Source organism: Accipiter gentilis, chromosome 14 (assembly GCF_929443795.1).
Source record: "Accipiter gentilis chromosome 14, bAccGen1.1, whole genome shotgun sequence".
NCBI lineage: Eukaryota > Metazoa > Chordata > Aves > Accipitriformes > Accipitridae > Astur > Astur gentilis.
In genome coordinates this window covers 7722672-7737993 of record NC_064893.1, presented here as the reverse complement: position 1 = coordinate 7737993, position 15322 = coordinate 7722672, and the positions used below count along the sequence as shown (strand labels likewise).

The 15322-nt window shown below is 39.1% G+C and overlaps 1 protein-coding gene across 4 annotated transcripts in view; it reads right to left on the bottom strand.

Moving 5' to 3' along the window:
- CNTNAP2 (contactin associated protein 2) overlaps positions 1–15322 on the bottom strand; it is a 1223788-nt gene that overhangs the window by 615256 nt on the left and 593210 nt on the right. For all 4 annotated transcript variants that reach the window (XM_049816392.1, XM_049816394.1, XM_049816395.1 and 1 more), the window contains exon 8: positions 13283–13547. In XM_049816392.1, coding sequence (XP_049672349.1) covers positions 13283–13547 — 265 coding nt within the window. The remainder of the gene's footprint in view (positions 1–13282; positions 13548–15322) is intronic.

The following is a 15322-nucleotide window of genomic DNA, read 5'->3' as shown; positions in this document are numbered from 1 at the left end:
TGTTTCACCTGATGGTGTTAAACAAATTCACGCTGTGCGTCGAACCACACCATCGGTAGTACAGATTCTATCAAATGCTTTCTTCTGGCTTTTCTATATAGCTATCTATTCTCAAAACTACCATGGGTCCCAAAGCAATCTTTGAGCCATGGGGAGATGTGAGAGACTGAACTGTTACCTTGAGCCGTGGAGACAAGCTGTGGTGTGCACCCACCACCGAAGAATTGAAGACTGAGGACCAACTTTTTGTATTTTGATACTTTTGATAATAAAAATTCTTTTGGGTATATGGCATTTGCCCTCATTTGTGTCTTAATCTCGCTCTTGGGATCATATCGAAACCTTCCCTGACATTGGATCGGGACACCATGTGCAACACTAACCTGTTTCATGCCTGTCATATGATTATTGTTACATGACCATGGTTACAGCAACCTCGTCATAACAGTTTGGCTCTCCTCCTCACCCCACATGTCCTTCTTTGGGTCTGAGACATGTTGGTAATGTTAGGATTTTAAAAACGAGTATCTCTTCATAAAGTGATGAATAATAAAATGGTTACCTCATACTCTGTGATGTTTGCACTTCTTAAGCAATGACATCCAGAATATGTTGTGTGTACAGAAGGAGGTGGTGGGGCAGGAGGGAGCATGAGAGTCTGTAAGGGGCAGACCCTTGCAGAAAAGTGTTGGAGGACAAGCCAGGCTGACAGAGTAAGAGCTGATGTTTTGTCCATACTGTCTATTGTAATAGTCTCTGGGACAGACTAGCTACTGAACTATTCCTGGATCTCGGTGCTGATGGTTGTGGAAACTATTGATCCCACTGAAAGATGATATTCTAGGAGTGATACAGCCTGTTTCCAGAGGGGACAGTCAGAGCAGCAGGACCTTGAGATGAAACAAGGAGTGATCTGAGAGTATAGATTCACCTGCTGTCTGCCCTGGATCTCCCAAACCCATTCAAATGCTTTTACTATTTTACCAAATGTCGATGTTCTGCAAACTTCCTGCATGTCACAGTTGGCAAATTAGCTGAGTATATTGTCTGACTGATATATGGCTCTATGCACAATGGTATGTATACATATGTACAGTGGCTATAAATTATACTGTTGAATAAAAAGTGAGTGCATTCTTTTTACCTTCTGCTACTCCACTTACTCATAGCCATTTACAAAATATCGTAACTGCCAGACTAAATAGGCAGTAGAAGTATATGTTTAAGTTATTATAGCTGATTAACCATATGCTGGGTTATAATGAGATGTGCTTAGCCAACTATTTCTCTCTGAAATAGAAATGAAGTAAAAAACAGACTTCACACAGATTTCCTGCATTTTCTCACTGGTTTCCAGTAAAAATTAAATCCACATCTAACATAGCACAAAGTCCAATCACATTTTTCAAATAATACTAATATCTACAGAAAAGTTTACAGGAACCATCTCATCCTGTCATTAACAGAAAAATGCGCTTTTACAAAATTAGGAAGTTTAAGCCAATGATGCTGAATGGTATTCATGTCGGTGCTGAAGAAATTGGGTGACATTATTGTGAGGTTACCATCACGTTACCATCAATGACAAACTGTGTTCAGCATAGGAGTGTGCATCCTAGAAACAGGCTTTCTCAGAGAACCACCTTTATGGAAGAGAAGGCAGAGATGGCAAACTAGTAAGCTGGGGGAAAGAATATTTCTGATATCCAGTCTTTCAGATATTAGAAAACATTCCCTTCATCTCCCTTTATATTATATGAATACTCAATGGTGTCCTGGGGCTACTGCTGTCAGGATGTGCATAAACACAACAAATATAACTACAGCTCCTGTCCCTATTGTATCCTTCTGTTTATTTCTTTATTACTAATCTAAAAGGAAAATAATAATGGAAAAAACCACATTCACCTCAATCAGCACATGTAATTCCTGAAAGAATTTAAAACGCAAACAAAAGTATATTTTGCCATGTCCTTTCCAGCACCACTTGGATCTTACTGATACAAGAGGTAATGCTGGTTTTAACTAAGCATCCTCAGCTTGCTAAACCAATCTTTAGAGATATGTCTCTTCATGCTATTTTGTACTCAACAAAAATATGCAGACAGAGGACCCACTTAAGTAAAAACCTATGTTTGTCAGGTAACCGCAAAATATTGGGCACCTCTGTAGCATTCAGTGCTAAGGGGCTTATCTTTCATCTATCAAAATCGAAAGCAAAATTTTCACTGAACTTGACTGGAACCAGACTGGCAATAACTGTTGTGGATGGAGTAAGCAAAGGCAACATGGAAAACAACTAAAATTAATTCCACTACCTGTCAAACTTACTGAATTAAAAAAGAATTAAAAGGATAAATTTCCAACTAGTTCTGTCCAGCTCTACTCACATAATTTACATTCCTTCTAGCAGAAAGTAAAAATTACTATTTAACTATTGCACCTTTTTCCTGAATGAAATTCAGTGCGACACAGTGACTGCTTAAATAGTAGTTGTAAAAAGCCTTATTTCATCCTTCAGTGCTAAAATAGAGAATGACATGCAAAGGTCCCTTCTAACTGTGCTCTGCAGCCCAGAGGAAATGAGGCCAAAACAAGTAAACTGAATTCAGTCTCCTGTATAAATTTAGGAAGCCTGTCAAGGACAACAGCTTGCTTCTTGATTCTCAGGTTCCTCTATGCTTGCAAGGTACCAGTGCAACCAACAAAAAGTTACGTTACTCTCAGTGAAGTATCTGAAATGGTACCATCTATGTTTTAGAATGCATAGCTTGTGCTTGGTAGGCAACTCTCCAGTGAAAATCAGTGACTGATGAAGCAGAATTCACAAAAACTTGAACTAAACTCATAAGTTTTCTTAGAAGAAAAACTCTGCAATCAAGAACTCTATTTCTTGCTCTGACTGCTTTGAGCATCTACTGTACTAAGATGCAAAACCAGACTACGAAAAAAAACCCACATAGAAGAAAGAATAGTAACTACTACAAGCGTGTCTGTTTCTCAGTTCTGTGGAATTCAAACCCACAAATACCTATTCATGTAGCTGCATTCACTGGTTAAAGTCATCAGCCAAAAATAAACATACAGAGACAAACAGGGAGACAAAACTGGCTATCTGGGAAGAAAATAATTCTCTAATAGTCAGAGTCTTCTGATGTTAAGTCATCATGCTGTCTTTTGTGGACAGAATTTGTGTCTCTCATCTCGATCATGCTGACAAGTGCCTCACGGGTATCTGCCTTCACTTACTAACATTCAGTGTATAACCTAATATCAGTAATATGGAAAAGACCTGGTGGGAAATGTTATCTTCCTACCAGAAGTGCACTTTTGCTCTGTGTATACATATCACCTATTTAAACCTTCATTTAGCAACAGAGGCAAAAATACTTCTCAATTCCCATGTAAAACGTCCTTGGGAATTGTCACTGGAAGAGTACCACTTTAGATCTGTCAGACAGAGACATTTTATTACCTGAAGGATGTTATCTTAACCCAAGATCTAAAATATAAATGAACTGCAATTCAGATGACTTGAGATCTAGCAGAAAGACAGAAGGGTGGAAAGCTTCCCAGAGAGATTCCATGGGGAGAAGTCTGATTTAATATGGAAAATATGACAAAAAGATATTAATATCCCAAGTTTTAGTAAGTTTATGGTTGACAGGATGAACTGAAGACAGCCTTGAGAAGCAGATGATATACAGAACAATATGTTAACTAGGAGAGTTGGAAGAGGTAAAAAGGAGCTCCAAGCAGAAGAATTCAATTTAATGGCAGAAGATTTTGGACACTCTGAAAACTTCTCTGTTAAGCTACTATGGGCCAAAGGAGATGATGTCCTTTTTCAGTGACTTACCATTTGTACTGTGGGGTAAAATCCAAGGGATCTTCATAGAGACTCTAGCATTTAAGTTGAACAGAGAATGTTTGGCTATGAAAGGACAGAGCTGTCTAATGAAAAGACAACAAGTGAGAAAGTAAACAGAGGATTAATGAAGAGATTATTTTAGAATCTGCCACTGTGAAAACTTCACCTTTTCTCAAGAGGTCTTTTTTATATTGAAACAGATTTGGGGTTTGCTGTTAAAAATATTGGACAGCCATTAGATGATTCCTCGGGAGTGTTATTTTGAATGCTACTATTGTTTCTTCGAGCAAAGCAACAGTCTTCATGTTTGTTAATGGCTTACTAATTTTTCCCTGTGTTGAAAGCTTCAGAAAAGTTTGGTTTCATTAGGAAGGAAATTGGGTTAAGTTGCTGAAGCAGGTAGATATAACCAAGTGGAAGAAAAGGAAGCAACTGGGACATGGCTGTGGCTCAACCCTGCACTGAACAGCATTTGCACATGGCTTTGGGAAAAGTTTTGTAACAGTTTTTCTGGCAAAGAGAGATGTGGGAGTATGACATTTTCCAGTTGCTGATTTCTTCTGTGCTCAAGAAAGAAGACATCAGCTTGTTAAAGCTTATAAATAAATACAACTTCATCAACAATTTATTCTCATAATTGCAAGATCACAAATTTTGAGCAGGTTTTTAGGGTAAACAGGTAGCATATGCTAAAATTAAATGACTTTTAAAACTGTAGTAAAATATCAGAATCCTTTAGTATGCCAAACTACATTGGAAATCTGCTTTTAAAAAGTTCTTAAAGAAAGCAAGAACATTGCTTCCATCGATCCCTTGGGTAAACCCAGCAACTTTCAGGAAGTTTGCCTGAATCCCATGATGTCAAAAGCAGAATTTAGTCCAAAACTATATGGAGCAGTAAAGATAAATCTCTTGACTTTTCTGAGATTCTCTCCTATTATTAATCCCTGTGCTAGGACATACACATTGTGAAGATATTAATCACAGTTTACTATGCAGAGAAAAAGTCAATAGGATGTTTAACTCTTGATTTATACACAAGCTTTAAGTATTTCACCTGTGTAATTCTGCACAGTCAGTAGCTTATTTCTTCTAATTAAATCTTTATTTCAGCTCTCACTGGGCCTGATTTTCCTCTTACTAACAGCGTATTAATATAACTCTCATCAATCAAATGGTGGTAGTTTCTAAATAAGATTAAGGTAAAAAAAAGCAAAATCAAGGCCATTGACTTTTACAACAGTTTTGCCAGTCTGTTCACAGCTAAACAGTGCTTACTGGACACTTGACAGAATGCTGGGCAGGAAAGGGGAGGAATTTTTTATTGTTTAGAGCCCTGTTTTGAAGGAACAACTGGCAAAATCATGAAAAAAAAAAAGGAAAAAAATCTGCTCATTAAGAAAAATCAGGCAGTTAAATATAACCACAAAGACTAATCATCTTTGCCCATTTCAGATGTACTACAAACTTAAAGCTAAACTGCATATTAAGGTAAAATATTCTGTTACACTCAAAATTGTGTTATGGGCAAAAGAGTGTACACCTTATTAATGCAGTAAAAAATTTATTACTGTTTTTTACTAGCTCTTTATTGCCTCTACCATTCACCACACTGAAGCCCAAGACAGGTCAGGGACTAGTCGTTTGGCCACTGTTAAACAAGCTACAGCCAGGTCAAGTAAAACCTGAGATTCTGCTTTGGCAGGTCAGCACAAAAGTCTGTTGCTTTTTACTAGTAACACAAAAATTATACGTACTGGACTACAATATATGTAATAATCCCTGATTCTTTTCAGCACATATAAAATAAATATGAAATTTTCATAATACAGATACATTTAAATGCTTTAATCAGATGTACAGAGATGAGGCAGAGGTTTGAAAGTTACTGAAAGCATGAAAGGATCAGCAAGAAAAATGTTATCTGACATCATTAAAGAAGAAAATAAAATACATTTTTGCAAGACAAGAAGTGATCTACAGAAAGTTATCTAGGAACTGCTAATGCTAACATCAACTACCTGTGATTTTTAGAAGTAACAACAATAGAATAAAAGAGGAAATTAAGGCATGACAGACAGTAGGAATGTCTCATACTTAAGCTGAAGATAAATTTGAACTCCAAACAATGAGTGAAGAAGCTTCAGATGTAAAAAAAAATTTTAATAATATAATAATTGTTTTTTTTTATTTTAAATATTCCAAGAATAAAGTACTGGGATGACTTATCATTCCAATGAAGATGAAGAAGATTGATTAAGAAACTGAGAGAAGTTCATGAAGAATTGAATATAGTGAAATCTCCAGTGGGCAGGACATGCAGTTAAATACACGAACTGTTAACTGTCTTTTGGAAGACCAAAGGATAACTTTAAATAAGACCAAAAAGCTCTTGCTGTGATCTGCTAACACTGTGATAAAATTATCCCTGACAAAACCAGAACCGACAACTGGTGAGAGCAGGGAAGGATCACTGGGAGACAAAGAAAACTGCTAAGAACACATTGCCTGATGGTAACTCTCAATTTCCATGATTTTAAATGCAAAGGGATCTCTGCTTCATGATTCCCATGAATTGCCTGCTATTGATCCAAATGTTTTCCCACAGCATGTTATGTAAACCTCTCATAGTCACTGTATTTACACAGAAGTTAAACTTTTTGCATTCGTGCTTTCTATTCGACCACCCTAGCTTATTGTATCCCTTCATTCACCATATAAATAGAAAAAGTACAATCACTTGACATAAAAAATAAAGTACAAACCTATTTCTGATTTCTCAGATTAGTAGTAGCTCTCACTCTTCTTAACAGTCACTTGATTCTGCTTGCTGATTATTTGATGCTGTTGCCTCTAAACCTTACAGCTGTCTACAAACCTTTTTACAATGTCCTGTAAACTATTCACCTTACTGACTCTATAGGTAAGTAGTAAACACAGGCCCATGTACTATATGGGACTAGAAGTGCAGCTCTTCAACTGTACCTGCTATGCATTATTTCTTTTTTTTTTTGTAAAGTGTCATCAAAATATTTAAAACCACAGCTGCCTTTCTCTCCTTAAACAAAAAGCTCAAATGAATCAGGTATGAAAGTTCCGTCAAGTTGACAAGAAAATCTTTCACATACTGTCTGATCCCTCCCGGGCATCACAAAGCAGTTCATAAAGTAGTTCAATAAGGACTTTTTGAGTTCACTAAGGCGTTTGCAGCACCCATCTACCAGTGAGAAAGGTAGGAATTAAACTATATTTGATACGATGGAAGGCTAGACTCTCCTGTTTATCTGAACTCCACTCATGCTAAGTTAGAGCTCCCTGATTCAGTGCATGCAGCTTTAAGGTGTTTAAGGAACATCACGACACTGAAAAAAAGACAACCAGAACTCTGTTCCACACCAGTATCTTTAGTGCAGAGATGTACAGGAACAAACTCTGCCACCTGCACATCAGCAGAGGGTTCTCTCATGTAATTCCTGCCAGTCAGTTCAATGACTGTTTCTACAGCCAGAGTTAGACTATGCCCCAGAATGAACTGCTGATGTAACAAATGTTAACATGGAAAGCTGACATTAAAAGCTGCTAATGAAAGTAAGTTAGCAATTTATGAGAGTTGTGGAGAATAAGGACTAAGAGACTTTAGCTTCTTCCAGGGAAAATATGCTATTACAGGTGACAGGCGTAAGTACAGCAAAGCTATGAAATACAAAACACCTGCAACTAGGCTGTGCTTTTAGTTTGCCTAAGTCTTTGTGATAACCAGGGTGCGTAGCTCCCAGCAGACACAAGTCTAATTGTTCATATCCTACACATGCAGTTACATAGAAGGCTGCACACTCTACAAAAAATTCTGCTTTGCCAGCTGTTAAAAATAATCAGTGAAAAAGTATGCATCTTATATCCATAGGACCACAACAGTCAGAAATCTTTGTGCCAAAGGCAGACCACTTTGACTTCTACCTAAGCCCAGCACACTTACATGCTGACATCTGTTAATTCCCTGCACAAGAAGGGAACAAGAAGGCCACTGTGATATTTGCTGTGCAACAGAAGCATTCCTTCTGCAGCCTTCCCTAACAGATGCCATATTTTGCTTTCTTATGTTCACACACACAATTCATTTCACAGACAAAAGTAGCAACAAAGTATTAAAATAAATCAAAGCTTTCCCAGGATAGCTATGCAAATATAAAAAGTCCATACAATGAAAATCAAACAATAAATGTATTTTTGTTATGGTACAAATTGTAATAACAAATGGAACTACTAACTCTTTAAAATAGTCAAACTGTAGTATGTAGCTATTGGATTGTATGGAGGTCAAAACCAGCATCACGACTATAAAAATTAATGACTGTATGTGATTCTCTGCTATTATGTAAACTGATCATACAGACTAAAAAGATTTCACTCTGATGAATATTCAGTTCAGAATATTTCATAATAAGGTCAGAATATGAATACTTTGGTTTTACATAGCAGTTGTTGGGGATTTTTTGTTGTGGGTGGAGGTCTGGAGAAAGCAGAAAAGCAAATTAGAAGTTTTCACATGTGTTTACTTACCAGAATGTAAATGTAATGTAATCTGAATATGGTTTTATATCAAGATATACAGTGAGCAAAATTAGTGGCAAATTGGTGAAATTTTTATTTCTCATAATATTTGGCTAATCAGCACTGAAATCTTCCTTGGACAAAAAAGGCACAGGGAAGATCATAAAGTATCATAGGTAGCCACTTGTCCCTGTCAACTGGGATTTGTAGTAGGCAGAGCTGAGGAAGAAAGAATGAGGGTAATAATTCCATGTCTTTCCTAATTATGATGCACTAGCAACTTAACAAAACATTCTTGTTCAAGACACTATTGTATTATCAAAACATTACTTAATTCTTTCATGAGTGTGTTTATATAACAAAGGCAATAAAATGCTAACTTGTAATCTATGGTACTGATTTTTTGTACTAAAAAAAATTGTAATGATGGAAGGAGATATGATGTATTTTTAATAAAAACATTTTCATTTTACAAAACAGGTAAATTCTGATATTTAGTTGTTATTATTCATATTTTATTCAGTTCTATCTTTAAAATAATTAATTTCATTCCATGTTGAGCTCTATTTCATCACTAGGGTGAAAAGAGACAACTAGTGAAAATGTCCACTTGCCAAATGAAATGTTACTTAATGTATGTTTTCTCATTAAAAAAGCCATTTTCTTCTTTTTACTACATTTCCTCGAGTCCCTGTTTATATGACTATGTAGACAATATATTTTCAAATTGTATTGGTTGTGTGTAGCAAGGTTTTGGTAGCGGGGGGGTGGGGGGGTGGTGTTACAGGGGTGGCTTCTGTGCGAAGCTGCTGGAAGCTTCCCCTGTGTTCAAGAGAGCCCATACCAGCCGGCTCGAAGACGGACCCACTGCCGGCCAAGGCTGAGCCAATCAGCAATAGTGGTAGAGCCTCTGTGATAACATTTTTAAGAAGGAAAAAAAAAGTTGAGACAGGGAGAAACAGCCGCCAGTGTGAGGAGTGAGAACATGGAAGAGAAACAACCCTGCGGACACCAAGGTCAGTGAAGAAGGAGGGAGAGGAGATGCTCCAGGTGCCAGAGCAGAGATTCCCCTGCAGCCCGTGGTGAAGACCCTGGTGAGGCAGGCTGTCCCCCTGCAGCCCAGGGAGGTCCATGGTGGAACAGATATCCACCTGCAGCCTGTGGAGGACCCCACGCTGGAGCAGGTGGGTGCCCGAAGGAGGCTGTGACCCCGTTGGAACCCCACGCTGGAGCAGGTTCCTGGCAGGACCTGTGGATCTGTGGAGAGAGGAGCCCACGGAGCAGGTTTTCTGGCAGGACTTGTGACCCCGTGGGGGACCCGCGCTGGAGCAGTGTGCTCCTGAAGGACTGCACACCGTGGAATGGACCCATGCTGGAGCAGTTCGTGAAGAACTGCAGCCTGTGGGAAGGGCCCACATTGGAGAAGTTCATGGAGGACTGTCTCCCGTGGGTGGGACCCCATGCTGGTGCAGGGGAAGAGTGTGATGAGCCCTTGCCCTGAGGAGGTGAAGCGGCAGAAAATAACATGTGATGACCATAAACCCTATCCCTGTCCCCCTGTGCTGCTGGGGGGGTTGGTGGAGAAATCCAGGAGTGAAGTGCCCAGGAAGAAGGGAGGGGTGGTGGGAAGGTGTTCTGAGATTTCGTTTTATTTCTCATTACCTTGCTCTGGTTGATTTGTAATAAATTGAGTTAATTTTCCCAAATTGAGTCTGTTTTGTCTGTGATGGTAATTAGTGAATGATCTCTCCTGTCCTTATCTCGACCCGCAAGCTTTTTGTTACTTTTTTCTCTCCCCTGTCCAGCTGAGGATGGGGGAGTGATAGAACTGCTTTGGTGGGCACCTCATGTGCCCAAAGGCCGTGCCACTGAAGAACATCAAAATAATGAACTGATAGACAAGGCTGCCAAAATAGAAATAGCTCAGGTGGACCTGGACTGGGAGCATAAGGGTGAGCTATTTGTAGCTCAATGGGCCCATGAGACGTCGGGACATCTAGGGAGAGATGCAACATTTAGGTGGGCTCGTGATTGAGGGGTGGACCTGACCATGGAGGCCATCACACAGGTCACTCATGAATGTGAAACATGTGCTGCAATCAAACGAGCCACCAGAGTAAAGTCTCCCTGGAACAGAGGGCGGTGGCTGGGCTTTCGATATGGGGAGGCCTGGCAAGTTGACTACATTGGACCACTGCCACGAACACGCCAAGGCAAGTGCTACGTACTCACCATGGTGGAAGCAACTACTGGTTGGCTAGAAACATATCCTGTAAACCATGCCACTGCCTGAAAGACCATCTTAGGCCTCGAAAGGCAAATTTTATGGCGACACAGTACCCCAGAAAGAATTGAATCAGACAATGGGACTCATTTCCGAAATAACCTCATAAGCTCCTGGGCAAAGAAACATGGCATAGAGTGGGTATACCACATACCCTATCACCCACAAGCATCTGGAAAAATTGAGAGATATAATGGACTGTTGAAGACTATGTTGAGAGCGCTAGGCAATGGGACATGGAAGCACTGGGATACAAATTTAGCAGAAGCCACTTGGCTAGTTAACACCAGAGGATCTGCTACCCATCCTGGTCCTGCCCAAACAAAACCCCTACATACTGTGGGAGGAGATAAGGTCCCCGTGGTGCACATGGGGAAGTGGCTGGGGAAGGCAGTGTGGATTGCACCTCCCATGGGAAAAGGCAAACCCATTCATGGGACTGTCTTTGTTCAGGGACCTGGGTGTACTTGGTGGGTAAGGCAGAAGGATGGGGAGACCCAATGTGTTCCTCAAGGACATTTAACCTTGGGGGAAAAATAATCTGTGATGTGAGTTGTATGTTGCAGGAAGTAATGTAGCAGGAATGACCTGAACTGCAGAGCAGTGAACTTTGGAAGGAACCAGACAAGTGCATTGGTGACCCAAACCAAGCCTGTGTTGGTGCCCAATGATCGAACATACTGCTTCTCCTGTCCTGATCACTCATCTTGATGGATGGGGCCCAAGTCATAACCTGTGTGTGAACATCTGGAGGAGTGGAAGAAGCCCATGGAATATCTATCTCTTAAAGGACAGGGGATAGTAATTAATAAGAATGTATAAATCTCTAAGTTGGGTATAAAAGTGGTTTAAGTATGTAGTTTCAGTTGTAAGTGTTGGTAAGAAAGGATTTCAGTAATGAGAATTAAATACAATAGTATGGTTAGAAGATATCTGTATTAAATTATGTGGGACCTGAGCAGGACGCAAATGGTATGGAATAAGGGGTGGAGATTGTATTGGGTCTGGCTGAGATGGAGTTAATACTCCCCATAGCAGCCCTCATAGCACTGTGCTCTGCATCAGTAGCTAGAAAGGTGTTGATAGCACACCAGTGTTTTGGCTACTGCTGAGCAGTGCTCCCACAGCATCAAGGCTGTCTCTCCAACATTTTTGCCCTCCCCTCAATGGCAGGCTGGGGCAGGGCAAGATCTTGGGACAGGACATAACCAGGACAGCTGCCCTAAACTAACCAAACAGATATTCCATACCGTATGACGTCAGCTCAGATATAAAAGCTAAGTGAAGGGAGACGGAAGGGGGGCATTTTGTCTTCCGGAGCAACTACTACGCGTACTGAAGCCCTGCTTCCCGAGAAGTGGCTAGACATCGCCTGCTGATGGGAAGTAGAGAATGACATCATTTGTTTTTTCCTTGCTTTCGCGTGCGACCTTTGCTATCACTTTATTAAACTGTCCTTACCCTGACCCACGAGCCTTTTGTTATATTTTCTCCCCCCCGTCCAGCTGAGGAGGGGGAGTGATAGAGCGACTTTGGTGGGCACCTGGCATCCAACCAGGGTCAACCCACCACACAAATAGAAATCAAGTAGAAGAGTAGACATAAACCCCACTGTCATTCATTCTCAGCTATAGCAGTGTATCAATCCTGTTGATGAAAACTGAGGAGACCATGAAATTAAGAAAAAATAGTAACCACAGATGATTTCAGACAAAAAGGTTAAGAAAGTAGGTTGCCATATATGCTACTTCAAATAATCACCGGGGGGGGGGGGGAGGGGGGGGAGTGTATGTGGAGCTAGATCTATTTGCAAGCCATACTGTATTTTCCAACCCACAATGAGGTCATGACTTTGCCAAGAAAAAGTGTTAATTGACATGATGTATCTGACACTGTACTGGCTACAGCTGATCCAGAAATGCCCATAAAGAATCTAGACTGAAAGTATAATTTATTGAAATGGAAGTATCAAGTAATTTTAGAAGGCTGATCAACTGACACCAACACACACCCTTTCTTCCAGAAACAAACCTAATCCTGTACCTTTTACCCAGTATTTTCCAAAACCTCCTTGGTTAGGCACTGAAAGCTCTGGTACTTCTCCAGCATGACTCTACAGCATACTTAGAGAATGCCACAATATTTTTCATGCCAGCCTTGTGGTTAAAACAAATGGGTTTATTTTTTTTTTATGACAGCTTCCTAATTATTAGGAAGTAATAGGAACAGCCTAATTATTAGGCTACTCTCAACAAGGCAGTACCCTCCCCTTTTGAAACCATGTATTTTTGCAAAGAAGACTGCAAGGCAGATGGAAGAAAGAAAAAAAGAAGCAATGCTGCCTCATAGATAAGGGGTGACACGTTTTCTGGGTTTCATGACAGAATAAGAATATTTGTGTCTTCTTTTTTAATCTAACAATTATTTCAATATTTTTCTACCTCTTACTCAGTGAAACATAATGGAGTTGCAATTTAAATTTTAGATTTTGTAAAACAATTGTTCTAATTTTTAGGTCCACAATGCTTTTAAACAACACCAACAAAAATGACACCAATTAAATAAACCCCACTTACCTGATGAGATGTCTATTCGGTTCTTCTTCACTTGGGTCACATTGATATGGACGCTGACTTTGCCTTCATTTATGTCAATCTCAACATTCCCCAGGTCATCTGCAAAGTTGCTGAAGACAAGAAGTCCATTGGGGTTCCAGGTTCGGAAAAGGAAACTGACTGAAAACAGATCCTGGCTTGGACGACCAGGAACCTCAAGGTAACTGGTGGCATTGAAAAAGACAGGCACTGTATGTGGCTCCACACAAGAAAAACTTAAATTTCCCTAAGTAAAACACAAAAAAAAAGGCAAAAGAATAAGCAAAATGGTAAGATTCCACTAAATTTATAGCTACCTCTAGAAAAGTATTTTAGGTTTAATTCAAGCTAGAGACTACTGTGATCAATGCAAGCTGCATGTAAAAATGTGCTATTATCATTATCGTTACTATTATAATGTTGCTGATGTTTCTGTTTTGTCTAGCAGTGGCCCCATTATATTTTGTACTGTACATACACACAATAGGAGGCAGTCTTTGCCCTGAGGAGTTATAGTCAAAGATAAAGCTCAGATGAGAGCATTAATATTCCCAGTTCAAAGATGAAGAAATGAATCACAGAGAAACTTGGGCTTGTTTGTGGTCACCAAAGAAGCCTATAACAGAGCAGTAATTCATCCTTTTACAAAATGAAATACAGCTTTCCAAATACTCTTATATCAATGTGTCAATCGATACAATACATGAGGTTGTGAAAGAAGCTCTTCACCTTGTAAAGAGCTAGCCTCTCTGTTATGTTTTCTACTGGATAATACTAGATAAGTTAATACTTCATTTCATGAAGCAGAAGGATTTGGAGTAGCTGATCGTGAACAATCCCTAATATTTGTAGTTGGTCAATAATTCTCTCTGTAAAAGAAATTGCAGTTTTCACACTGTAAAATTTTACTCTTTGGGAAATTGACAAAAATCCAGTCACCTTTATTGATTTCCAAGGCTTTAAATATATCTGTAAACAAGACTAGCATTGTGGACATGAATTTTTCACCCTGGTTCTCATGTCATTTCTCACTGAAGATGACAATGGTAGGACATATTACCATATTTTTCCTTAGAAATCATAAATAATTTGTAGCAACCTCTCTCCAGAACTGACTTTTTAATGCATCAATGCAAATATAACAGGAAAATTTCCTATGCTGAAGAATTCCTCTAACATGTGGCAATTTCAGTTCAATTTGGGAAGGAAGAATTTTACCTGATGCAGTATGGAAATTATTACTATGATCAAGACCGCAATTCCTTTGATATTTATTTGTATATTTAAAAAAAATATTAAGGATGGAACAACATTTTTGAGGTACTTAGATGTTCAGAGATGAGGTTCACTTAAGCATAGTTCAGAATCCCAATAGGAATCAGTCATCATCTTTATCACACAAATATTCTAAAACTCCATATTACTGACTTCCTGATGTAAGCTTTTACATCACATATTTTTGTATTCATAGTGTATAAATACATCTGAAAGTTCATCCTGAGGGAAGTCAGAGAATTTGGAAGATAGGAATTTTGTGTCTGAAAATATGTAGGAGGAAAGTCCTAAGTAAATTTTTTTTAGAAGTAATTATTTTCCATTGGAGATGGGCTAGATGATGTCAATAAGGAAGCAAGATTTAGCAGTCATTTACCAATGGCCAAACCCATCACTTTTTAAAAGCACACTACATCAGAAAACACCTTATCTGTGTCATAGCAAGATAGCACCTGTGTGGCAGATTCAGTTTCTTGTATAGTATTTCCATGTTAAAACTAAATGAATAAAAATAATAGGTTCTTGAGCATTCAGATAGATTCTTAGATTACTCTGCATAACCAGCTCTTTTTCCTACACAGTGTCAGAAGTTATACTACCACACAGTCTACTGATAAAGGCCAGTAGAACTAGTAGCAACTAGACTATCAGGTTGGCAGCCTCCATCATCAATTAAGAAACACTGATGTTTCCAATAATATGGAACTAAAGAAGAAATTTCTTTATAGTGATCTCCTAGAAGATTTA